The following is a 27,805-nucleotide window of genomic DNA, read 5'->3' as shown; positions in this document are numbered from 1 at the left end:
AATTTAGAACAAAAGCTATAAAGGACGCGAATATCTTTCCTCAACATAACATACAGTAATTTGGGAATCAATATCATCTTAATCACTGCTATACTCCCTGACAAGGAAAGGGGGAAGTGACTCCAACTAACAAGTTTAATTTGAAAATCCTGTAGCATAGGAGGTATGTTATAATGGTACTATGTATACCTTTATGCCCAGGTATTTTATAGTACCATTTGCCCACACCAGGGGGAAATCAGCCCAGTTTCCCTGTAATTGGCTGGTGATATCTATAGCCTCTGATTTGTTCAAACTTAATTTCAACCCTGAAAAGCTTCCAAACTTCTGGATGTGCTCCAGTACCAGTGGGAGAGATGTATATGCTTGAACCAAAGTCATTAACATATCATCTGCAAATAATATTAGTTTTTGCTCTTGATTACCTATACGAAAACCCACTACTCTTGTATCTTTCCTTAATCTTGCGAACCAATGGGTCCAGTGATGAAATGATCAAAATAGTGGACACCCCTGCCTTGTTCCCCTCCCCAAATTAAACATTGAAGAGATGGATCTATTGACACATACACTATACAAAATTGTTATGGCTTTCAAAATAGGGCCCTTAAACCCAAAGCTCTCCAGTGTAAAAAAAATAAGAGAGTCTTATTCCACCCTGTCTAAAGCCTTTTTGGTGACAAAGCTTACCAACATGGGGTCTTTTGCCAAGGAGTTACTACTCTTTTCCAGAGAGAGCAATAGTTGCCAAATTTTCGTTTCAGCTTTCCTACCAACTACAAAACCTGTTTGTTCTCATGAAATCAAAGAAGGAATAATTTGTTTAAGACAACTGGTAATTATTTTGGCATACATTTTAACATCAAAGTTCAATAAGGAAATAGGTCTGTCACATCCCTGCCTGATTTACGCAATACTACAATGGCTGCGACTTTCATAGTATTTGGAATTACAGCGTTCTGCATCATATAATTAAACAAATCTTGTAAATAAAGGCTAAATGGTTCATGCAAACACTTAAAAAAAAAAAAAGGTGAGACCATCCGGTCCAGGTGACTCATGTGGTTTTAAGTCCTGAATCAATTGTGAGATTTCTTGAAATGAAAAAGGGGTATTCAGCTTCATAACATGAGCTTCTGAAATCTGAGGCAGTTTCACAGTTGAGAAGAACTCCTTCTGGGTCTCTAAATTACAAGTCTCCACTGTATAAATCTTTTGACACTATTCTTTAAAAAGCTCCCTTATCTGAAATGTACAAGTTGCCACAGAGCCATCTATTTTGTCAATATCGCTAATAAATTTGGATTTAGAACTCTGTTTAGCCAAAGAAGCTAGCTTATGTCAAGGTTTATTTCCATGTAGGAATAATTTGTGACAAAAGGCAAATATTGCACACTTTGCTTTCTAGAATAACAGATCATTCAAAATGTGCTGGGCATTCCTGAATCTATTTTTCCACTCTGTGGAATTGGTCCTATTTCACTGAGCTTTATAATATAATATAATTTTTTCAAGCTCCAAAATTTGCTTATTCCTTTGCTTCTTCTTATAGGCAGCATAGTTAATATCTCCTCGTAGCATAGCTTTACCTGTTTCCCAGAACAGCACAGGCGTAGCCATGTGTTCTTTGTTGGCCTCTGCATATTACTCCCATTTATCAAGTAAGCAGTTTTTAAAATCCGGTTCCAAATGCAACATTTCCAGCATCCTCCATTGGAAAAGGGAATTCATCTTTTGATCACACCCAATCTACAAAAAATATGAGACTGAGCAGAGATCACTAAGCTGCCTATCTGTGCTTTATGCGTCTCATTAAACAATGACTAATATCAGTAGGTAATCTATTCTGGATTTAACCACATGGGCCTTGGCATATCGGGTATAGTCTCTCTCTCCTAGGTGCAAGACCCTCCAAATGTCCACCAGTGAAAGCATATCACATGGAAATTGAATACCCTTCCGTAAGACACTGGAGCATCTATCAATTGCTGGGTCTACCATACAATTAAAATCCCCACCCATCAGGATAGGAGCCAACCCAAGATCAGATATGGAAATCACCAACTTGGAGAAGAAACTATGATCATATTGGTTAGCTGCGTATACTGAGGCCAGAACAACTGGTCTCCCATATAAGCTCCTCTTGATCATAAACATTCTGCCTTCGGAATCTGCCCAAAACTTATCCAACATGAAAGGTACCCTTTTATGCACTAAAATGGCTACCCCAATACGCCTGGAAGTGCCTGACGAAAAATACTTGATTGAAAAAGTGCTGTTCAATTTACTGTGCTCCTTATCTGTTATATGTGTTTTTTGTAATAAAATGTCTCCCTGCAATCTTTGACAGTGAGAAAAAAATCTTTTTCTTTTTGATAGGTGACCCTAAACCAGCCACATTCCAAGACAGAGCTCGAATTTTAGGACCCATCTTGCACCAGCACTACCCACTTATCTCCTTTCCTCTTGCCCATGTATGGAAATGTCTCTACCCACTCAGATGTCCTCTCTGAATCAATGCATATGTGCTCAACACTGACCAATTTCCCGTAAAAACAAAAATGCAAAAACAGTAATTATGTCACAGTGCAAAAAACTTCTCCCTCTTCCCAGTACCCTAACTCCATCCTACCCCATTAAATCCCCCACCCTACATCCTCCCACCTTTTCCACATTACCCTCTGAAAATCAAGTGTTCTCCTCCCTGACAGCCAGAGCAATTACTGTGTACGAACAGGTGCCATCCCTTACTTCCCATAGCAAGTGCATTTCCCACATAAAGCAATGTTCAATGCAACCAGAAATATTACAGAAGGCAAACAGGTGAAAGGTAACTGTTGAACACTCCTAAAATCAAATACAAAATTGTTCAGCAACCATCACCAAATTAAATATGTGAACTCAGACAGACCAAAGGTAGAGTGCCTGATGATCCATCTTCGTGCAGGACTTCACCATCTCAGGAACTTCCTCGGCTTCTCTGTCAAAGTACATAATCAACGTTGTCTCCGCCAAAAACACAGGCATGGTTGAAATTCCAAATCAATATGTAATAAGACGCCCTAATTGCCGCAGGGTAGCGCACCACATGGCTGAGGCCTATGTAACTAACATGTCTCAAGCCATTTGCATATCCTCGACAGGCCGCCATCTTATATTGCACCACTGTTCCGTCACTGAACCAGACCATCATACCACGGGGTGGTATGATGGTCCTTATATTTCTAAAGTAATATTTTGACATGTACAGCGTGAAAGTTTTCTCTAATACTTTAAAAACACCACGTATTTCTATTTAGTTCATTTCCCTCGTGGGGTTATTCATTAAGAGATTTTTTGGAATTTGGTAATTGATGTCTCCCATTATTACTGCACTGCCAAATTGGTTAGCTTCCCTGATTTCTCTTAGCATTTCATTGTTTGTCTCATCATTCTTGCCAAGTGGACGGTAGTATACTCCTATTACTATACTCTCTTTAAATCCTCCAACCAACAAAACACCCAAACCTTCTTTGGTGCTCTGTCAAGTCATCGAAGAGAACAGTGAAAACATTGCTTCCCTTGGAGGCAATAGTAGAGTGCTGCCATTGGAGCTCAGTGTGACTGAGATCTCCAGCAGACTCTCCAGGATGCTGGCAGGCCACCGAAACAAAAAAGTTGATCGGCCCTTGCATAGACTCTAAAAGCTGAGTCGAGCCAGCTATTTAGCCAGATGAATAATTAATGAGCTGAGTGATGGCCGCTCAGTGTGGCCATATATTCAGACAGTGCCACTTAGCCAGCTAAATCCAAACTTCACTGGCTAAGTGGTGCTGAATATCAACCATATAGTTCCAAGACTGGTTCAGCTTGTCTCCCTTAGCATGGCACTATAAGACACCGGAGTTCTACACCTTTAAGCCATGCAAACTCTAAAACCCAGACTATACCTACTGTGGTCAATGCCAGGGAACTCTTCTGTATTGCATAAGGAAATATAGCACTGCTTATTAACTGAATTCCCCAGCCTTTACAATTCCTATATTTCCTCTCTCTCTCTGAGTAGTGGGGGCTGATTCAGCAAAACAATGCTATTTTAGTTTAAAAAAAAAAAATGTTCAAAAAACAAATAAAAGTATCTTAACTAAAAACAACGAACTCAAAACAAACACAGAGTTGTAATCTGGATAATAGCACTAAATAAACAAGATTAAGAAGTGCGGGCCCAGAGCATGGCACAAAGACATTTCAGGAGTGGCCATGCTCTCTTCCATCACCTCTATCAGGGGCCCTCTCCAAGGACAGATTTGAATGAAATTTGTTAGTAGAGCTGGAACCCACCAAATTTCAACCAATATATGCATATGGCTGCACAGAGATGGCAATGGCAATAATACCTCTCACTGATAAAAGATGCCCAAAAGGCTAACACTTTTGGTTACATGTATTTCTGTCGTATTATCAAAGTTGGTTGTAATGATTTTTGACATAAGATGTCATTATGTATTTGTACAGATTGCTTCTTGGCTTCTTCTTGACCAAGCTCAGGTGCAAGATCTGAGGACAGTCCCCTTCTTGGACTCTTAATTGAGACTGAAGACTAGTACAATATGGGGAGTTAATGCCTTGGCACCCAATACCACTGCAGATGTGAAAACAAGAGGATTAAACCTCCCATAAAAATATGATGAAGGAAAACTCCATTATGTTACAGAAGTTACAGCTAGCAATTAGCATGGAACACAGAGAAACTTAACATTGCTCTCTCACCTTAAATATTTCAGAACCTCAGGCAGCACCTAATCCATTAACAAGACAGATTACATGAACCTTTCGACCAAACTTATGAGATTTAGATTTGGGTTCTTTAACACTGTAATTTTGTGATTTTGCCCCATTTAGATCAGGGGTCAGCAACACGGTAAAAATCTGCAACCCCACTTGTAAGGCATTGGTGTACTGGACCAATAAAGGAGAGGATACACAGTTGGCTGCACACTACCAACGCTCCCTCTAAATTTTTCTGAGGTGCGTGCAGATGTGTCCTACAGTTGGGCACAATTTTGCATATGAGTGGCAGGAGCAGCTTCTATTACAGCGCCATCACTAATTCCAGCTGCCAGCCCACCACCAAGGACACAAGTTCTGTATTCTCTTCATCCTTCTCAGCTTCCACCTCCTCTTCTCTTCATTACCATATTTTTTCACTCCTCCTGAGCTTTTCTCGTATCTTTCAGTTCCCACCTACCCCCTCCAGCCCATTTTCCTCTCTCTTAATTGTCCATTCCTTTAGTCTCCCATCCCTTCCACCTCCTCCCCATTCCTCATCCATGCAACTCCTCCTTATCCATTCTTACCCTCTTGTTATCACTAATGCTCCATTTCTCTATTTCCCCCGCATCTACCCTCCTGCTTCCTTCCTCCTCTGCCCCTGCCTCTTCCACCCCTTCCCCTGCATCCTTTCCTCTTCCAAGATCTTCACCTCTGCCTTCTTCCCCTCCCCCTCAGTATCCTCTCTCCTGCCTCTTTCCCCTCTCTCAGAACCGTCTCCCCTGCCTCTTACCCCCACCCCATCCCTAGTATTTATCTTCTGCCTCCCCCGCTATAGCATCTGCTGTTTGTTTCCCCTACCACCCCCTCACCAGCTTCTGCCTACTGCATCTGCCTCTTTCTTCCCCCTAGGGTTTCCATCCCGGCGACATAGCCCTTGCAGCAGCCACCGCCGACTGCTCATCCCCTTCTGTACCAGTCTTATGGGCATGTTGAAAATGTGCAGGCAGCGTCCTGTCTGCTAATCTTGTGCACCGCAAAATCAGCACACAGAAAGTGCTGGCCTATGAGTTTTGAATATGCTAACACAGCTTACCACAAGGGCAGTGACAGCCACAAGATGGGCTCCCACTGCTCCTCCTTCCAGGAACAATGCACCCTGCACGTTATTATGCTTAATAATCATATAATTGTTTTATGGTAAATATAAGACTTCCAAAAACATTAAATTGAACAAGTAAAACATGCTCTCAAATAAATTAAAGCTGTCACTCATCAGTTTTGTACATTGTATGTAACTGGTTGGTCTCTCCACAAGTCAGCAACCAGTCCCTGATTTTACCCACAAGGCAGACTAGGAGGAGTCTGGGGGCATTTCTCTCTCTTTCAGACTTGTGTGTGTGACAGGGGTGATCTAGTGGTAGTCTCTTTCTTTCTCTCAGGCTGTCCACCTGCCTTCCTGTTCTTTGTGCAGGACTGACAGCAGCTTTTTAAGGAGGTACCAACAGAAGCGGGTGTATCTGAAAATGTACCTTCTGCCCCGACTGACCTCAGAGTATATCTGTATCCTAGATGCAGGAAGTGGGGGGGGGGGGGGGGGATCAGCCTTGTGTAGGACAGTACAACAGTGATTCTATTGAAGGAAATGATAGTGAGGTATGTGGAATCCAGTGGGGTTGCAGGATCTGATGCAATGTGGTTTATAAAGAGGGTGATCGTGTCAAACAAATCTGATCAATTTTCTTGACTGAGTGACCACAAGATGTATTCAAGGGCATACGCTGGATGTGGTATACTTGGATTTCAGTAAAGCTTTTAATAGTGTCCTTTATCAAGGACAACCAGGTTCACAAAAACAAAACAAAACTGAGCAGCCTGGGAGTGGACAGGATTAGAAACGAGTTGAGTGGGTGCAGAGCATAATGGTAAATGGAATTCACTTTAAGGAAAGAAAGATGATTAGTTGTGTGGATCATGGTTCTGTCCTGGGGTTAGTTCCGTTCAGAGAGTGATACTGCAGAAGGGTTAAAAGAAAAAAGGTTTGCCTTTTTCCAGATGACACTAACTAAATCCGCAACAGAAAGGACACGTGATGTGATCAAAGAAAGCTCAAGGAGTGGTTGAGTGCCTGTCACTTAAGATTCAATACAAAAATTGCAGCTATACATTTGGAGATGCAGAAATCCAAGGAAGCAGTACACGACAGAGTAAAATACTGATGTGCATCAACCAGAAGAGAGCTTTCAGAGGGATCACACTGGATGATCACATGGTAGAGAAACAATGTGATAAGTCCTGCACAGCCATGTAAGATCAAGTAGCTCCATTGAAAAAGAAGACCATCCACTTCAACCACTCTGTACTATGAACACACGAGATAAACAAAAAACAAAAAAAAAACCCTCTGCAAACAAGCAAGAAAGAAGATGGAAACATTCTGAGCAGTAAACAGCAAGGCTAGCTTGGGCCCAATCCACCATTAACTACACAAGAGCAATCAGAAAAGCCAGAAAGGACGTGTACACTAACTGGAGCCCTAATTGGAGTCCACCAAAGAACTATTTCACAATGTAAACTGCTTCCTGGAACCCACTGTATCAACACAGGAGAAATCCTAGACTGTGCACAGCTTGCCCACTTCTTTCATAGCAAAATAAAAATTCAAAAAAAAGGTTAAATTATTCTTTCCTGATAATTTGTTTTCCTTGAGTCCTGTTAGACCAGTCATTACATATGGGATTTGCTTCCTCTACAGCTGATGGAGACAGAGGTCACACCTCTTTCATAACCTCACTCTGGGGTATAAAGAGGTTTGGTCCTGGTGCAATACCAGTAGCCTGTTGCCAAAGCGTTGCAACCACTAGAAAATGATTGTGGCACTACTTCCAACACAGGCCCCCCTCTTCCAGCCATCAATCTTACCATCGGAGAACCCTCTAGCAGGCCACTTACCCCAGGATGTGGTTTGCACAGGTGGAGGGAACCAGCATGAGAGCACAGCGCCCTTAATTCTTTAGGGGAGACACCTCCCTGGTTCCCGGCTTCCCCCCCAGAAAGGCGGGAACCCCCTGCTAAGGCTGCCGAACCAGAATCCCGCGGGTAACTGGAAGCACTGCTTGAGGGAGCTCGACTGAGGGGGGAGACCAGACTTTCTTTTGGGAGCTGGAGACACTGCTGTTCCAGAAGCTGGAGGTAGGGTGAGATCAGGCCAGGACCAAGAGAGATGTTCCGTCGAAATCCATCTCTGCTGGAGACAGAGAACTACTGGAGACTGCCTCCAACCACATCCCATTATAATGGACCTGACATCACTTGAAAATCTGGGGAGGTGTGGTCTCTGACTCCACCAGCTGTACAAGAGGGAAATCCCCTAAAATGAAGAATGGTCTAGCAGTAGTCAAGGAAAGAAAATTATCAATTAAGATATAATGTAATGCCTGCAATAATCCCTAAAATAAAGAAAACAGGCCTAGCTACTACACCCAAACCAAAAGAGGCAGATATAGTTCCACCTTTCATCGTTTCAACAGATTAGTACAGAAAGACAAGGAGAAGCTCATGGGAAACTTAACTAATGGAGGATACTCCTCTGACCCCTGTCCTCTTCCCTGTTCATCTCCTTCAGATTCTGCCAGAGACCATCTCACTCCACTTAGACAAAACCATAAACTTTTCAATGAATATGGACAGTACTCATACCTGCTGAAGACAACCAATCTCAGACCTACACTCAAAAAACCCTCATTCGATCCCTCTGAATATCCCAGCTACCACACAATATCAAACCCTCCCACACTGGCCAAACTTATAAAAACTGTGATAACTAGACCAGTGGTTCTCAACAGGTGTGTCATGAGATCCTGGGAGGTGTACTGCAGGACCAGCAGGAGGCTGCTCTCTCCTTATCAGCCTGGGCAGGAGTTGGTAGACTTCACCTTTATTGGGCAGGACAGGAGGCTGCTCCCTCCTCCTTCATCCAGATTAGAGTGAGACATTGCTAATTCCTGCTCTTCTGGGCCCAGTAGGACACCCACATTATCTTTCCTCAACAGACATAGCAGTGAGACTGCTGATGCTTTCTTTACCTGCAGGGCCTGGAAGTGACAGACAGCAGGAGCATTCAGCCCCTCCTAACCTTGCCAAAATGATCCCTCTTTGTTCTGTCTGCTCCAGACCCACCCTCTCCAGACCCCAGATTTTTGCCACCCTAGTCACAGGCCTAGTGTACCTATTGATAAATCCAGGCATGGCACTGGCACCTCTTATCTGATATAGAGATACCACTCCATCTGAAAACTACGTTAATCAAAAAATCAAAACTGATCGCCTCACCCCTCAAGACTCTCTGACAGATAAAAACAAGATCAAGAATATTCAAGGGTGCAATACTCATCTTGGAGATCACACCCCTCCCCACTTTCAAGCCACTGATTAATATGACTTTCCATTGCAAACTGAAAACCTGGCTCTTGACCCAACCAAAGACCTGACCCCACAGTGAACAGAACCACAAGCTAAACAAAAACACACTTGACAGATTATGTGTAACTTTATAAATATGCCCAGACTCAATTTCTACCAGATTCAATTTCTACCATGCATTGTTATAAACCTTACATATTTCACTTTACTTAAGGAACATGACAAACCGTTGTACAGCAGGACTATCTGAGAGGCACAGCTTTACTGTACATATGTATCAGACAATCACTAGTTGTCCTTCACGCTTACCCGTTATGGTGATTATACTCACGAATGGACTCTGACTCTCCCAGGTTAAAGCACCATTAAGCTTTAACCCGTACGCCCTATGGTATCACTTCATATTTATTTCCTGCCTTATCTTCTTTCCAGCTTGTTGCAAGCTTCCAAGTTCTCTTCCCTGTTGATTGTAACTTTGACTCATTCCTACCTACTGTTTATCTTTCGTTTACTTGAATAGTTACCCCAGTTTTATTCTTGTTAATTGTAAACCGATCCGATATGGTTATTTACTATGAAGGTCGGTATATAAAACTGTTAAATAAATAAATAAAATAAATGTTGGATCCAGTTAAAAACTATAAACAGTATGAAACAGGGCAAACTAGATGGGCCAAATGGTCCGCATCTGCCATAATATTCTGTTTCTATTGTAATGATGCAGGACAGAACCAGAAACAGGCTGGTGCCTTCTTAAGGCAAATCAATTAAATTGCAATTTATTAATGTATAACTCATCTTCCCAAGGCTCAAAGTAGATATATAGAAAATGAAAAACATCAAATTGCAAAAAAGTAAAATATCAATATACAAAGAAATTAGACATCAAAACAGCAGTGTAGCTTGGCCAAGATCTTTGGCTCGGAGAAGTAGTTTTTCCTTACAGAACCATGTCACATTGGGGAATGAAGGGGAGGTTGCCAACCCCTGGTTTAAACTCCAGCACATGCTAGCAACACCCCTGCCTCACAGAACAGGAAAACCTCTTGTATCAGCAGGGGAGCTGGTGGTATCTACACCTGGATTAAGATTTGAATCTCATCACTACATTTGGACTCATATTTAGCAAGTTCTTTGCAAATGTGACTTTGCGACCATACAATTTATTTTGTACAATGCTGTGAGATTATATATATATCATCTTTATACACCTACAGTATTACTTTGAAGAACTTCTATTTTACAATTGAGAAACAAGACTAAAGCAGGAGGGATGTTTCAAGGATTATTCAGGCTCAGCTCACCACACTGGTACTTAAAAAGAGTGCCAGCACTTGAAACTTCAAAAAGATAAATCATATTTCAAGTACTTATCAGTGAAGGCCAGGATACAATGATCAGAATTTTTACTGCATTTAAAGTATCCATTGAGACTGCTGAATGTGCATCCAGTGCCTCCACAGCTCCAGGAAGAGGGGAAGGTAAAATGATCTGCCAGTCAGCTGCGGGTACAACAATGCAACACTGAATAATTCAGTGGATGGCTCCAGCAATATGCACAGGATTAGCCATCCTTCTCCTCCAGACTCCTGCAGATGGGTGTCCTCTACCTCCAATCCAGGCTTAGGACATGCAGTCTACTACATGCAGTTATTTTACCTAAAAAAAATACATCTTAGCTTTTCAAACCATTTTTTTTTAGGTTAACAACTCATGAGTATTTTGCACATTTCTCATGTCCACTGCACTTCTCCTTGCTCCTTAGGCACACATTCCAACATACCCATCTCCCTCCTCAATTGGATTTAAACTATCCTTCAGTAGAGCACAGCTTTCAGGGAAGACAGCAACCTTCCATTTCTAAGCCTGTGCATGAAACATGCTCCTGTGAACCTTCAATGTTGCCATACTGTGCTCAGGCTCCCTGAAGAAGGGCTAGGGCCAGGAAAAGGAGATTTGAGAGTTAAAAATAAAGCCAAGAAGCACACCCAGTGTAGCTAGTACTGCTGATTTACATTCAGGTGCATATAGAGCTCTCCAAAATCGCGGCTTTAAACTCATTTCCTGGATTCTTGCTACTGGGTCATGGTGTTCCCATTAAATAAAAAAAAACCTGGCAGTGCTGCATTTGCTGCTGCTACTACCCTCAGAGATGACCTGTCTAGCCTGTGGCTTATTGACACCATAATGCGCTGCCAGGCAGGAGATGAGCTCCGTTTTGTTTGTCATACGCTTTACTTCTTATGTTCTTTTGCTCTGTGAAACAGAACATGTGTCCCTTTCTCTATGAGCACACATCCCTCTTTTTGAGTCTTTTTACTACCAGTTCACTCCTCTGGTGTATGTGCTATATATTTGTTACATGTAGCAGTATTGTTCCAAAAGATGGTGCAGAGACTCTCTAAAACACCACAACCTGATGCTCTGCATGTTCTAAAATCCCAGTATAACATGTGGGAGTATGCCTGATACTCCCACATCAAAGTGGGAAACAAACAGAAACAGTAAGAAAGAAAACACAGGTACAGATGAATAAAGTTGGAGGATAAAAGAAAAACAAGAAAGCAAGGCAACAGCAGTCCCTGGGCATAGCTCCAGAAGCGGGAGGAACGGAGGCAAAGGCTCCACCTGTGTCTATTTTATTACAGTATAGGTCAGCAGATCAGAAGTATTTTTTAGACCACCCAGTCTGCTCCTTACACTACTCTCACTCTTAAACCCTCAATGCCAAGGAGATGTCACAGTAGTCAGCCATAGAAACTTGGCAGACTTGGCTGCTTACCCCCCTTTTTTTTTTTTTTTTTACCATTAGCTGCGGCATATAATTAAGCTGTCCTGCTCCCTGCCCCTCCTCCGCGCATATTTTGGAAAACAGGCAGAAAGGCCAGATACAACTACAAACAGAAACAGAAAAAGCATACCAAAGTCCTACTGCAGCTCTGTGCCTGATGACTTTTGTCATTCTCGGAATTCTGTTGCTCATTTAACTTCTTGCCCTGTTAGCTTTCTGTGCGTCTCCCAAACTAACTAGTTTGTTTACCAGTCTTCTTTGTAGAATTCTGACAAAAACCTTACAGAAATCCAAATTCTGCTGCATTATTGATTACTTCAACGAAGAACGTTTAGGAAGATCGTTCTCCCCAAGCAATATAAGTGCAACAATATGAAGTTAGCTTCAATATTTAGCATAAGCAAACGTTCATAATACAAGGGGCCCCCATTCTTTCTTTCTTTCCTTCCTTTTCCCTTCCTCTTCCCCTCCCCAGTTTACCTACGGTCGGGAACGAGCCGGCGGCCACAACCATTCGCCCTCCACCAACCAGACGCAACCAATCCCACTCAGAGACAACGAGTGCAGGCACGGGCAATCCCTCCCAGAACCAACGAGTGCAGGCACGGGCAATCCCTCCCAGAACCAACGAGTGCAGGCACGGGCAATCCTTCCCAGAGTCAACGTGTTCAAGTACGGGCAATCCCTCCCAGAGCCAACGTGTTCAAGTACGGGCAATCCCACCCAGAGTCAACGAGTGTAAACCTGGGCAATCCCTCCCGGAATTCGGAAACAAGAGCAAATAGTGTCAACCCACTCAGAAATATATATATATCGTACCTAGTGAATTGTGCTTAGTTAACAACCCAGTCATTTATTCCTTCTTCACTCATGATTCCCTTTCCCGTTGTTTCGTAATGTCATTCTTATACACCTTTTATTATTAATTCTGTGTAGAATCTATAATCTAAGATAATGGATTAAATGAGTTTTCAAGTCCACACTTAACTAATTTCTTATTCTTTAGAACATCCTATTTTATTTATTCTCATTTTTCCTTCAACAGATCCCTTACTAACATTTATCTGCTTGTTACAATCCTCAAATCACATGTGACCCGTGTCAGGTTTTTGTTGTGCGTCCCGACCGCGATCTGGCCTGCTCACCTTGCGCTCCCTTCCACCAGCTCCGGCCCCTTGTCTCTGGCAGCCGCGGCCAGCTCTCAGCGTCTGCAGCGCTCCTAGGCTTCCCCAGGCCCGTCGGGGCCTTGCGACTCTCAGCACTCCTCACGCCGGGGCTTGGCATCCTCCACAGCGTCGGCCCTGCCCCTAGGCGCACGTGCGCGGACCGTGCATCCCTTTAAAGGGCCCAGCACAGAAACCGGGTCTGCGGTGCCCGATGATGACATCACATAGTTCCTGTATATAAGGCGAGGCCCCGTCCCCAGAACCATGCTTTGGCAATCAGGTTGACACTTCGGTGTAGCTAGTTTGCTGTTCCTTGTTCCTGTGTTTTCCTGCTTCCTCGATCCAGTCTCGTTCCAGTGTTCTTGTTGTGTTCCAGTACTCCTGCGTTCCTGTGGTCCTCCTTGTGTTCTAGCACCTCTCCTGATCCCTGCTCTTCGTTCCTCCTCCTGTCATACCTTCTCGGACTGATTCACGGTACTGACCTTTGCCTGCCTTCTGTCTACGTTTGATCGCTGCCTGGAACTGACCACTGCCTGCCTTCTGACTACTTTTGACCGTTGCCTGGAACTGACCACTGCCTACCTTCTGACCACGCTTGACTGCCGCCTGGAACTGACCTTTGCTCATCTTGACCACGTACAGACTAATCTTGGAACTGACCCTTGCTTTGGCTGACCACCCTTGGACGGATACCCTGGCTCTGTCCCTTGTGCTGCATTCAGACACTCTGTTCGCTTCTGTGACCACCAGACCGGCCTGCTCTGATACTGCCTGCAGCCTACCTTTGATTAAACCAATAGGCGCTGCCTATCTTGCCCGGAGGACCTTCACTTCTTGTCTCATCCAAGAGGTCTCCGGTGACCCTGTCTTCATCAGCTGCACACCTTTGCTCGTGGTGGGCACACCTCTTCGCTATCTCTCTGGGAGACCCTCGGAGGCCCAACTAAGTCCAGGCGGTCTGGGTACTAAAGGGCTCAACCTGCGGAAACCCCGGATTGCTATTGGCGAAGCTCCAGCTACCCTCTGTCTCCTTGTGTGCTCCGCCTCCTGGTGGCAGGCGCTCTCTGGGTCTGACCAGAGGGTCGAACCAATCCTGCATCAGGCCAAGGGTCCACCTCCAGCGTAACAGTTTTTATATGGTGCTTTGCTGTTATATGGGATCTTTCCAGCAATGGGAGGTCCAGGAAGGTGTAGGTAAGATACTGAGTGAATGTTGTGGCCTACTGGTGAGTTCTTCCCCCAAAGAGGGTTGGTTTGGAGGTGGCATGCAAAATGGCTCTTGAGCTTTGACTCATAGGGCAGATTCTAGTCTTGAAAGGAGTTCTGTAGATGACTCTTGAGCTGAAGACTAGTTGTTGTGATAAGTACTCATCTGCTGGAGAGGCATTGGAAGCTCACTCCAATAAGGGCCAGCTGGGAAGATACTACAGCAGCCAACTCAGAGTTCCTGTAAAGGGGATCACTTACTGCCAAAAAGGAGGACAAAATACAGGATAAAGATTTACATTGAATTTGCATATATAATTAAAATGAATTTGAATAGGCAAATATGTTTGCATACATGCAACATTATAAATGATTAGTATAATTTAAATAGAAATAGAACTCACCATATTGTAGAAGACTAACCAATGAAAGCAGATTATGGTATATTTAGAACTCAGGTATAATAATTCCCTTCTCCAAAGAGCTAACCATCTATTTGAGTTCCTTGTCTTAGCTCCCTATCCCCACAATCTTCTCATTATCTATGGAGGTATCCTGCTCCTTCACCACTCTGACTCTCTTCCCCATTTCCCTCCCTTTCTTCTGCTCTCTCTCCCTCTCTGCCCAGTACCAGGTTCCTCAACCCCTCCCCCTCTCCAGCAGTTCCCTGCACCACTCTTCCTGGCTAGCATCAGATACAAGTCTCCTCTCCCCAGCATCAAGTCTCACTCTCCCACCTGTCTCTTCCTCCCCTTTGCCTCACTCTCTCTTTGACATACACTCACTTTCTCTCTGACACTCAAGCATACCCACTGTTCAGCTATTGCTCATTTACAGGCCGATTCAGTAAAGTCCGCGGGAGAGCGGACGAACGCCCGCTCTCCCGGCGCGCGCACCGGCCACTCGCCGGTGCACGCGATTCAGTATTTAAATGAGGTGGTGTGGTAGAAACAGGCAAAAGGAGGCGCTAGGGACACTAGCGCGTCCCTAGCGCCTCCTTTTAGCCCGGAGCGGCGGCTGTCAGTGGGTTTGACAGCCGATGCTCAATTTTGCTGGCGTCGGTTCTCGAGCCCGCTGACAGCCACGGGCTTGGAAACCGGACGCCGGCAAAATTGAGCGTCCGGTTTTCGGCCCGACAGCCGCCAGCCCATTTAAATTTTTTTTTCTTTTTTTCTTTTACTTTTTTTACCCTTCGGGACCTCCGACTTAATATCGCCATGATATTAAGTCAGAGGGTGCACAGAAAATTTCTTAAAGTAAAATGTGCGGTTTGGCTGCACATTTTACTTTCCGTATCGCGCGGGAATACCTAATAGGGCCATTAACATGCATTTGCATGTTGAGGGCGCTATTAGGTGTCACGGGTTGGACGCGCATTTTCTGCCGCTTACTGAATAAGGGGTAAGAGAAAACGCGCGTCCAAGGGCAGGTTAACAGTGCGCTCCTTTGGAGCGCACTGTACTGTATCGGCCTGTTATTTAGTCAGCATGTGCTCCACTCAGCAGACATCTGCAGCTTGTAAATTGTCTTACAGATAGAGACTGCCTTATTCCCTCTTCTGTTACAGTCCTCAGTAAAGAACAGCAATGCTAATATTTATTTGAATATACAAATTTTCAATGAATTTCAAAACGGTTTGCAATATAAATTACACATTATATAATACATAAAATATACATTAAAAATATTTAACACAAAAAACTAATAACATAAAATACTAAAAGTAAAGCTAAACATAATCAAATTATTGGTCAATCAAAAACCTAAAAACAACCAGGATTTTATTAATTTCTGAAATTTCAGAAAATTACTCTCCATACTAAAGTCCAATGGTAGAGAATTCCACATGAAGAGTGCTTGATATTAGAAGGTTATTTGGTGTCTTCTAATCTGAATTCTCTTGGCAAAGGAATCCTTAACAGTTGTTTTTTTTTGAGATCTCAGTACTCTTGTATGGAAGTAAAAGATTAGCCAAGTAATCAGGTTTATCTCTAGAAAAAGCCTTGTATGTGAGGCAAAGTACTTTAAAAGTTATTCTACAAGGAACAGGTGGCCACATAAGTTTTCCCTGACTCGTCCCTCCCTTTCTGAAACTAACTTGCTTTCACCTTCTGATCCATAGTGCTTTTCCATTGGTTGATGATGTCTCACACAACCCTGCTGACTCCTTGCTCTCCTTACACATTGCTGCAGTCTGCCTGCCATGAGGTGAGATTTTTTATTTTTGGCTGGGCAGGAGCCTGGAGCTACTGGACTCCCAGACAGGGGATGAAAGTAGGACTGTCTAGGACATAAGACTACCCTAGAAGATAAGGACTCTTGTCCAAGGGGGACACTATCAGTATGGGGAAGCCTGCCGCTAGAGTGGAGTGCAAAGGTGAGGAGTTTCATTCAGTTTACCACTGAAACCTAACGAGACAAGGTTTTGAGTTTTTTTTGGGATTTTTTTAATGGAAACTTGAGAGGGAGAATCTTCATGTGCAAGGTTTTAAGCAAAATACAAGAAGTGAGCAATCTCTTTGAAACTTCTGAACTATTTCATGTGTGACATTTTGAACTGTATGTTGATTTTTCCTGACCTATTTGTTGTATGTAAAGTTTTAGATTCCTGAATAAATCTTTCTTGTTTGGAACATCAGAGTTTTGTGTGGCCTAAATTTTTATGATCTCTTGGGCGCTGCAGGTAATCCTGTTCCCCACAGCACGAATCTGTGCCTGGTTGCACAGAGTTCTTCTTTGATTATAAAGTCTACCTTTCTGTACTGAAACAGACAGGCCGATACAGTAAGGACGCGGAAGAAAAAATGCGGCAGTGCGGGGCGCCCGCTCGTTTGCCGCGCGCATAGTCCGGATCACATACCGCTCGATACAGTATTTAAATGGCATGCAAATGCAAGCCGCGTCCAAAGCGCGTCCAAGAAGCATCCATGAAGTGCAATCCATTTTACTGTATAGGCGCTATACAGCGCCTATACAGTATCCTGGGTGCACTGGAACCTGTCATTTCAAATGACATTTGAAATGACAGGTACCAGGAAGTGGATGGCTCTCCTACAGACCCCGCTGCCTTCAGTGCCTGGCGCCAGCAAGCCCCAGCAGCCGGCGATCGGAGGCAGGGAGCGCAACAAAGCACCCTCCTTCGGATGGGCAAGAGAGACGAAATTTCACAGTCCCAAACCAAACCAGCCCAATCGTCAGGCAAGCCCCAGCAGAGAGAGACGAAATTTCACAGTCCCAAACCAAACCAACCTAAGCCCCAGCAGAGAGACGAAATTTCACAGTCCCAAACCAACCCAATCCAAGCCCCAGCAGAGAGAGACGAAATTTCACAGTCCCGGGCAAACTTTCCTCCAGCCCCCACTCACCTGCCCTGGCCGCGGCCATGCAAGCCCCTAGCAGCAGTAGAAGGGCGTCGAGAGAGAGCGGCTTCAGCAGCGTGGGGCGGATTGGGTGCTCCCCATGCGAGGCGGCTTCCAGCAGCCCCGCCAGCGAAGGTGAATACGTGCACGCCGTGACCTGAGCGCCCGGCTGGATGTCGGAGGTCACGGCATGCGTGTATTCACTTTCGCCAGCGGGGCTGCTGGAAGCCACCTCGCATGGGGAGCGCCCGATCCGCTGAAGCCGCTCTCTCTCGCCGCCCTTCTACTGCTGCTGCTGGGGGCTTGCCTGGCCGCGGCCAGGGCAGGTGAGCGGGGGCTGGGGGAAAGTTTGCCCGGGACTGTGAAATTTCGTCTCTCTCTGCTGGGGTTTGGATTGGATTGGTTTGGGACTGAAATTTCATCTCTCTCTGCTGGGGCTTGGATTGGTTTGGTTTGGGACTGTGAAATTTCGTCTCTCTCTTCTGGGGCTTGCCTGACGCTTGGATTGGGTTGGTTTGGTTTGGGACTGGGCGGCTAAGTTCACCACACTAACGCCAGGGTCAGGGTAGGCGGTAAATTAACAGGTAAAAGACGTGGCAAGATAGCAGGTTAAAAAGGAGATAGTCGGGGTGCAAGTTACTGTATGGGAGGGAATAGCTAATCGGATCGTTTACATACATATACATGCCGCGGGCGGAAAGGGATACGCGTCGAGTAAAAGAAGCGGTAAGGATCGGTAAAAACAGATAGTGAATCGCGGGTTAGACTTACGCGGCCAAATTGTGAGTACACAGCGGGTTAGAAACGGGGTAACTGTGGCCGTGCTTTACTGTATCGGCCTGAGAGATAGCTGACCTATGAGGTCCCAAAATCTCATGTACAATAGCAATGCATTCAACTTTTTTTGTTCAATAAAAGATATTGCAATCTCTTAATTATCTTATTTTTGGGGGGCTCAGTATCACAACTTTTAAACTATCAGCAGCAACCAGTAAGACATAAGGGCCTATGCTAAGACCTAGAAGAAATACATTTCAGCACCTTCTGGAGAAGGGATTATCACAGTAGTTAAACTGCAATATTTTGTCAATGGAGGCAGTTAAAATGGCCATAGCATTTGAGGTGATGGTATGGACTTTGTGTTTTCCAGACTTTAGTGCTCACTGCTCACAAGATACCGCAGTAGTCTGCCATTGTTTTCTACAGCCCACAGCACCTAGTGGTCTCTCATCCAAGTACTAGCAAGGTCTGACCCTGCTTAACTTTCAACAGCTTCAAAACCAAACTGGGAACTGGGCATATTTTTAGATGGGGTGGGTTTTTGGGGGTTTTTTTTGTAGGTTGTAATACCCTTTTAATAGACCAATGAACATGATGTAGTACATAAGCTTTCAAGATCATATATGGGGGGTGGGGTGGAAAGAATGGTAGGTGTATAAAGATGTAGCTAAACATCTGGAGAAAAGTGCTGCTCCAGATATTTAATCCGATTGCTGTAGCGAAGGTAGGGAAAGAGGTTTTGCTTTAGTATTGTAGAAAAGGCTATAGATTCCCACTGAATTTTTAAGCCTGCTAAAATCATTTAAACTGAAAAGACCTGGAGCATAGAACAAATACGTTTGTGGGCTGTACCAAACACAGGAAATCGAATGCAGACATATTAAATAGGCAGACTGCACCATGCAGAAGGAATCCAGCATACTACTACTGCTACCACTTAACATTTCATAGTTACTAACATGACATATGCAGTGCTCTACAAACACAGTTTGACAGTTCCTGCTCAATAGAGCTTACAATCTAATAAGACAAACATAGAGGACAAGAGACTTGGGGCAGAGACATTAAATGCTCAAGCTTGGCCGGTAGTGTCAAGCTAGGGCTTAAAGTGCAGCCAATGTATAAACTCAATGCAGAATCTCATATGCAGCATGCACACAGCTTGTCCACAAGTTATGACGCCCAACCCATACGCTCTTATATTGATTTGCACAGTAACCGCCTCGATTCTACTCTCATACCCCTTCACCCATGTATCAAACATTCTTCGTACTTCCTAAATTATACCCCTTCACATTCAGTACACTGTCTCTGACAGTCTCGCGCTGAGGCGCTTCTCTCGTTCTCTCACAGCTCTGTTCTAGCCAGGCGTCGCCTCCCCATGGACCTTCCCCCAGCTATCTGCTGCCGGACCGGTCCTGTCACTCTACCCCGAGCACGAGTCTTTCCCCAACACCGATCCCCTCTCCCTCGTACACTACTCTTTTCCCCCTAGATCGATCCCTTCTCCCGCCACCATACAGGACTCTCTCCCCGGGATCGATCCCTTCCCCCGCCCTCGTGCACGAGTCTTTCCTCGTCAGCGATCGGCTCTCCCGCCCCCGTACACTGCTGTCTCCCCGGGATCGATCCTTTCTCCCGCCTCTCTCCCCGGGATCGATCCATTCTCCCGTCCCCGTGCACAACACAACCCCTGGCCGGGAGTAGGATGGCTGCTGCACCGCGCGTCTCTTTCCGGGTCGAGGCATGTCAGCAGGTCCTGGCGGGAGGCTCGGCAGGTAAGAGCCCAGTGCCGGGCAGCTCTACCACAGTTTCCATGTCAAGAAGGGCCGCCTGTGTGTATAGACGTAATTAGATCCTTTCACGTTCCCAGATAGCGTTACAGCCGTACGAACTCTGCAAGTTATTTTGTTTGGACGCTGGCAGGAAACTTCCAAGTGCAACTTGTATTTCTGCGGCGTTTGCTAGTAGCACTGTTACTTTTTTTTTAACTGTTGGTAGTACTGTGTTACGGCATAAGCTCAGCCTTATCGCACTGCTACAGAATTATTTTACACCAACACGTTTTTATTCATTGGTATATCTTTTTTTTTTTTTATTACTCCCATGTTTTTGTCCACTCACCACCCTGTGTTGAGTGAATTGATGTATCTTTATAAATAATTAAAAGAAAGTATCCCTCTGGTGCTAAAACCCATTGAGCAAAAATTTAAAAAAATTAAACTCACACATTGCCTGCATGTAAATATTCGTTTGGTGAACACATTTCCTTTCATGCACTCTTAGGTACTGTATAGTGGCAACACCATACAAAGCTCAGGATGTGTTTTGTCTGTGGCTTACACATAGCTAGTGTCATTAGACAATGATTCTGCTATTGCCTAGGCAGTAGTTACAGACTGACCAAGTCTTTAGGGGCCAATGCAATAAAGTGTGCCCAGCCTAGCACACAGATTTACACAAGGTTCGACATACGTTTTGGATGTGCTAGGCTAGTACCCGGTACAATAAGAAGATTAGAACGCCCAAACAAATGCATAGCCGATAGCGCCCATCACATGCAAATTCCATGTTGATGAGGCTATTATCTATTGCCCTCCTCTCCTCCCCCCCCCCCCCCCCCCCCCCCCCCCCCCCCCCCCCCCCCCCCACTCCCCGTGCAGAATATCGCTGGACGCCCAAAGTGCACCTTATAACGTGGCAAATTTATCTCCAGCTCTGGAGATGGCTTAAAGTCAAACCATGAGTCAAGGGCTCATGAGAAATTTAAAAATATGGTCTTCTGTGGTTCCTCCTACTTAGTACCATTGCGATGCTTAAATTTACTGCTTGTGGTGTTGAAAAATAAATGTATATGATTTAAAAAATATATATATTCTGGACGCACATTTTTAGATGCCCATAGATAGAGTGCTTTAGCTTTGGGCATCGTCAGCAACCTCAGCAAAACTGGCCAGAAGAAGCAGGATAAAAATGGTTGTTCATACTGAGCACCCATTGCAATTGTGGGCGCCCAATGCATTTGAGCACTATGGACGCACAATTCTCCCCGTGCATCTTTTTTTTATGCAACCCCTCATTTAAATGTGGCTGTGTATGCGTTAAGAAAATGGATGCTCAATACGAGTGCCCGTTTTTCAATGCGCATTTTATTGCATCCACCCCTTAGTTTTGTTCAGTGTTCTCAGTTTTGTTCAGTATCTGGAAATGATTTTTAACCAGTAAATTAAGCAGTCATGAAGGGCAACCTGAAGCTGCCCTTTTCATGGGGTTCTGTGTGGTTGCCCCAATTCCCTGGCGCTATCCCTCCCCTCCCCCGCATGGCCCTGCATCTGAGTATTGGAACCTTTGTTTCTAGAAAAAAAAAACCACTACTTCTCTATATTTGTGGACATTTGCTCAGTTCTGTGCAACAGCAACAAAAAATCATTAATATCCCCCCCTTTTTTTTTTGTCTGATTTTTTTTTTTTAAAAGCTAATTCCTAAGAATATATTTGTGTTTAAAGTTTTTTGAAAGCTTCTCATAACATGGAATTGTTAAGTAAATCAGGAGTGCTGCCATGCTGCATGTGAAGCTTGAACTTAACACATAAAAGTGAACTGACAGAGAGGATTTTTACAAACAGCGTTTTAGCCATAAATTAAGGGTGCATATCTTTTGTTAAAAAATAATATATGATATCATCAGAAAGAAAAGAGTCCTAGAAAGAAGACCTAAAGAAGAAGCACAAGAAACAGGCATGCTGAGAGATTTTTTTTTCATCCAATCTAGCACTGTGCTTTGATCATGAGTTGCTGTAGGCCTAGGCAGTGTTTATCAGAGAGTGACCAGATGTCTCAATTTTATCATCTTTACTTGTTATTGTTTAAAATCATACTCTAACCATTTCAGCCCACATCCTTCCATGACTGCAAAGCAAATGAGCTGATTGGAGCCTGCAGGGTGTTTTGGACAAGTATAATAAATGTTCAGCTGGTTCATTTACTCAGCAAAAAGAGTGTTAGTAAATGAAGCCAGCATTTCCCCAAAGCTTCCCAGATATTGGACCAGGGTAAAGTGCTTTACTGGATTGCCATATTGCTAGGTCAGGGGTCTCCAAACCTTGGCCTGGTGTGGCCCTTGGCTAAAATTCATCCATCCTCCGGTAGTAATAGAGGAGTAGCCTAGTACTTGCAGCAGCTGCCTGAGTACATGGAAACCATGGTTCAAATTCCACTGCTACTACTTGTGACCTTGGGCAAGTTACTTTATTTTCTGTTGCCTTAGGGACAACCTGACAGGCCAATGCAAAAAGGTGTATTCTGCCAAATACACCTTTCTGCCTGTACTTTAGCTTGCATTTTTAGTGCGTCCAACCCCCCCGAACCTAATAGCGCCCGCAACATGCAAATGCATGTTGATTGGCCCTGTTAGGTATTCCCGCGCGATTCAGAAAGCAAAATGTGCAGCCAAGCCGCACATTTTGTTTTCAGAAATTAGCGCCTACCCAAAGGTAGGCGCTAATTTCTGCCGGCACCGGGAAAGTGCACCCTCCGACTTAATATCATGGAGATATTAAGTCAGAGGTCCCGAAAGTTAAAAAAAAAAAATTTGAAGCTCATGGGTTGAAAACCGGACGCTCAGTTTTGCCGGCGTCCGGTTTCTGAACCCGTGGCTGTCAGCGGGCTCGAGAACTGACGCCGGCAAAATTGAGTGTCAGCTGTCAAACCCGCTGACAGCCGCCGCTCCTGTCTGAAAAGAGGCGCTAGAGACACGCTAGTGTCCCTAGCGCCTCTTTTTACCGCCGGCCCTAATTTAAATAAATTAATTTACTCGCCCGCTCTCCCACGATTTTTACTGTATTGCCCCGAAAACTTACTGCAGATGCAGCAAGAAGTATTGTGTGCAGAAAATGTGTATTTCTAAATGGCAGTACTGCTTAGTGCCCTCGCATGGAAATCCCATGCAAATGAGAGCATTAAGCAATACTTTCCGATGCAGCGAGACTGCATCTGGCCAGGATACATGTTTTAGCGCTGGAAACTTAACTCTGGGTCAGACCTGGAGTTCAGTTTCCAGTGCTATTGTGGTGGCACTTAAAACCCCTAAAAAAGGGGAAAAATATTTTTAAAAAGTTAAAAAATGTCCACAGATAAATATTTATTTATCCGGTTAAGTGGCAGCAGCTAACACCATTTACCCGGGTATGTACTTGTTCTGGAAGTGGACCCTTGGGCCAAGATGCAATTGGTGCAACCCGCGCGTCCCCACTGTCGGCTAGCAGAGCTGACAGAAGCAGAGGCACAACTGGAGCATCACCATTACCAGCCCTTGTTCCCCTTAAGTTGAGCCCTCGGGTGCCAGGGCCAGCTGGACGTAGGCACAGGCTTCTATGTGTTACACATGGCCTCGAGGGCCTTGCATTCTGTTACGTATGGCGGGTGTTTATGTGTGCCCTTGGGCCTCAGCCCGACCCCAGATGGATCCAGGACCGAACCGAGGGTTGACAGCGTGTTCCAGCATGGCTGACGGTCTTACCCTCTGCCAGGCCTGCAAGCTCCCAAGGCCAACAACATGATGTTGGAATGTGAATGGTCCTCTGAGCCCTTTCGGACCTGCCGCTTGGAACGGCATGGAGCAGCAGGCCTGGCCTGAGGACAAGGGCAGACGGGCCTTGACATGAGACATGACACCAAGGTTGATGCAACGGCATCACAGACGAGGGTTGTTGAAGACATGACACCAGCACTATTGAAGACATGACACCAGGGCTGATGCGAAGACATCACGGACCAGGGTCGATGCGACGGCATCCCGGACCAGGGTCGATGCGACGACATCAGAAACATGACGAGGAACTTGTAGTCTAGATGAGACGAGAACTGGGCAGGAGGACATTGTCACTGTCTCTCAGGGCGCCCTACTCAGTCCACCTTCATGGGCGGACCCAATGGGTTGGTCGCGGACCACCCTGTCTCACTGTGCACCCTACACAGCCCGAGGAGGCTGGTCACGGACCAAGCGGAGAGCGGGACGCGCGCAGGGAAGAATCCAGTCGAGGTGGGACTCCGACGACAGAGCCAGATGTCGTCCGAAGCACCACAAAGGCTGGCAGGATATGACGGCTCAGGAGCACAGGAACGAATTCCACCTGTAGGCTACTCCACGCTCGGGAAAGACATCATCCGAAGGAGCACGGCCTGACAGGACCAGAAGGCTCAGGAGCGCTGAAGCGAACACCAAGAAGGGCAGGACACCAGAAGACGAAACACCAGGACACCTGGACGAGTACCTCAGGCATGAAGACATGACTTGACATGACATGAAGACAAAACAAAGAGGAGCTCCACGAAGAAGACCTGATGGAGCTCTGGCAGGCAGGAGCCTCCAGAGTGAAGTAACTCCGATGCAAGGCGAAGACATAATGCAAAGACAGCCCTTTTATAGGGCTAAACAGGAAATCAGTCCATAGGTGGGACCAGGCACACTTCCTGTGTCTGGCCCTTTAACTACAGTAGAAAGGTGCGGCCGCGTGCCTAGAGGCAGAAAGGAAGCTGTGCAGGACCGTGGACGGCGGCCTGCACACACGTCGACGTCGGAAGGCAGCAGGGCTGGGCCTGGACGCAGGCCCCGAAGACAGCAGCAGCTCCAGCCGCTGCAGGAAGCCCCGGGGGCAGCCTTCTGCCGCCAATCGAGCCCAGGGATGCGGCCTCCTGCCGCAATGGATGGCGGAGAAATCCGCGGCTCCGGCTGCGGTGAAAAGAAGGCTTGATGGGCGGCCTCCGGGCTGCAGGAAAACGGCAAGTCCGCGGCTCCGGCCGCGCTGAAGGCCTGACTTCGGCGGCACCAGCCGCGTCGGGCAGCAGAAGCGAAGCAAAAGTAAGTGCCTGCTTGTGGGAAGGCCCGTGGGCAGAGTCCATGACACTATGGAGGTGAGGCTCCATTGAGAAGATGGAGATGCAGACCAGGGTCTAGCGCAGGAGGAAAGAAGACGGAATTCAAGCAGAGTCATTGTCCAGGCAGTGGTCGGTGGCAGGCAGAGTTCAAGCAGAGTCAGAATCAAGCCAAGGTCAAAACCAGATAGATCTGTCCGAGGATAAGCAGGACAAGTAGTGGGCAGGGAGGCAAGGCGAGACAGGCGAAACACAAGAGAACAGAGACCTGAACGCTAGGAAGACAGGAAATGAAGGTCGACCATGGAGAAGGCAGGAACTGAAGACTGACCAGGGAGGAGAAGATAGGAACTGAAGAACAAGACCAGGAACTCAGGAACAAGATCTGGAACACAGGAACGTGGAGGCAATGCACACATCAGTGAAGTCTACCTATTGTCGAGGCATTGGTTGCAGGGAGCTAGGCCCTTTAAAGGGTTGCTATCAGTAATGTCAGATTTGGGTGCCGCTGGGGATTTCCCGCCACGGGCCCTTTAAATTACAGTCAGACACGCACATGTGCATCTAGGGAGAGGCACAGGATAGAGTTGGTAGCGTCCTGTTGCAGGCCATGTCGGGCCTGTAGGCACACAATGGTTGGCCACGTCATGCTTATGTGGCCTTCTTCGGGAGCGGGGCTGGAGGTAAGAGCGACGGTCCATGGCCCTGTGCCACAGACCACTGAGCACAACAGAACTGATATCCAGCTATCTGGCAGAGGGTAACAGCTGCCAGATAGGTCAGTACTTATCCAGCTATCTGGCACAGCTATCCGCTGCCAGATAAATCAGTATTTATCTGGCTAAGTGGCAACAGCTTCCATCACTTATGCGGCATCATGAGACACGTTAGTATAAAGAGAAGTGACATCCATGGTGACTAAAATAGTTTTAGTAGAGATGGATAAATCCTTAATTTTAATATAAAACCATGTGGTAGCCAGTGTCTGAAAGAGGGCCTTCACCACTGGTGCTATGTGCTTATAATATTTTACACCTCTTAAAACCCGTGTGCCACTATTTTGAATTAATTGCATTGCAATACTCTAAGCAAAACCCAAAAACAACGAATTGCGATAATCAAGTTTGGATAATACTAAGCTTGAAGTACCATTCGAAAATCCGATGGAGTTAATGCAGCTTATAAAATGTAGATTTTGCAACCGAACGTTTAATGTAGTTTCAAAGTATGACCAGTAACCAAGAGCATTCTCAGATTTATAGCCTCAGACACTATTGAGATGACCACATCTCCAAATTTAATCCCCTATCAACCCCAGATAGTCGACTGACACTTACTACATGAGTCTCTAAAAGTATCAGTTTGTTTGCAAGTGATTTTTAAATATGGGGTGGGGAACATGGATATCTGTAGTGATCTTGAACATTTAAAGATATTTCTTCAGGGTGAAGAAGCTCCAGGAGCTGCAAGTTAATGGGGCTTGGTTTGGGTGGAATATGATTTTAGTTGAGTGCGCAGATAAACTGCAAGTTATTGGAATGTTTTTCTTGCTTACTTACTTTACTTGGCTGTTACCGCTCCCCTTTCCCTTCCCCCTACGTTTTGCATCTCTCTTAAATCTAATTTCTCCGTTTACTGTAGTTTCTTTTGCTATCTGCATTTTCGTAGTGATATGTGCTAAATCTCCTTTACTTTCTCATTTTCTGTATTGGAAACTTAAATTTGCAATAAATATGAAAGTTAAAAATAAAAGCAAACTGTGCAGGCCGATGCAAAAATCTGTGCATTAAGAAACTGGAGGTTGGATTTCAGTGCAGTTTTAATGCACAGATAAAAAAAAAATGTAATTCTTGATGCAGCAAGTTAATGCTATGCTAATGTATCTGGAGTTTAAAAAAAAAAAGCGTATTCACTGCAAAATGTGCATTCGGCATAGGCCCAATGCACATTTTAATTCTTGGGTTTGTGGGGGGGTGGGGGGTGGGGTGGCGTGAGGAATAGTCTCACAGGTCGATGCAATAAGACGTGCGTAAAAACATGCGTCCAAACTGGGCACCCGTTTTTTTTAACGCGCACACAGCCACCTCTCCTGGGTGCCCGATGCTATATTAAAATAAGCTGGTGCGTTAAAAGGGACATACCAGGGAGAAATTGTGCATCCCTAGCACTGTTGCGGATGGGGACACTTAGGCCGAGGGGGAGTTAGCGCTACCTGTAAGGAGGAGCCCCGCAGGTCCTGCCCCCTCCCCCCGTCATCAGGCGGAGCAGAAACAGAGGCCCAACTGAAGCTTCCCCAATACCGGTGACATCATCTTTGTGCGCCTTTGGTGTTTTCCCGCCGTATGCCCTTTAAGAGGGACGGTAAATGCGCGCATGCCTAAGGCAGGAGCAGCATCAGCGACAAGGCTAGTGCAGGGGACCTGCTGTGTGACCAGAGGACTCGGCTCATAAGAACATA

The 27,805-nt window shown here is 45.4% G+C and overlaps 2 protein-coding genes across 6 annotated transcripts in view; one reads left to right on the top strand and one right to left on the bottom strand.

Moving 5' to 3' along the window:
- HEATR5A (HEAT repeat containing 5A) overlaps positions 1-13,283 on the bottom strand; it is a 285,493-nt gene extending 272,210 nt beyond the window's left edge. For 2 of the 3 annotated variants that reach the window (XM_029598983.1, XM_029598985.1), the window contains exon 1: positions 12,443-12,701. The gene's annotated coding sequence lies outside the window, so the exon portion shown is untranslated. Of the gene's footprint in view, positions 1-12,442; positions 12,702-13,107 lie in introns of those variants that run through there. The other variant, XM_029598984.1, reaches the window with a different exon arrangement.
- Positions 13,284-16,049: 2,766 nt separating this feature from the next.
- The window catches only part of SLC25A21 (solute carrier family 25 member 21), an 847,107-nt gene continuing 835,351 nt past the window's right edge, over positions 16,050-27,805 (top strand). The window contains exon 1 of one of the 3 annotated variants that reach the window (XM_029598981.1): positions 16,050-16,711. In XM_029598981.1, coding sequence (XP_029454841.1) covers positions 16,678-16,711 — 34 coding nt within the window. In that variant the 5' untranslated portion in view covers positions 16,050-16,677. Of the gene's footprint in view, positions 16,712-19,799; positions 20,252-27,805 lie in introns of those variants that run through there. The other 2 variants (XM_029598980.1, XM_029598982.1) reach the window with 2 other exon arrangements.

The sequence above is a fragment of the Rhinatrema bivittatum genome, chromosome 4 (assembly GCF_901001135.1).
Source record: "Rhinatrema bivittatum chromosome 4, aRhiBiv1.1, whole genome shotgun sequence".
NCBI lineage: Eukaryota > Metazoa > Chordata > Amphibia > Gymnophiona > Rhinatrematidae > Rhinatrema > Rhinatrema bivittatum.
The sequence above is the reverse complement of the archived record's forward strand: the minus strand, read 5'-3'. Positions and strand labels throughout refer to the sequence as shown.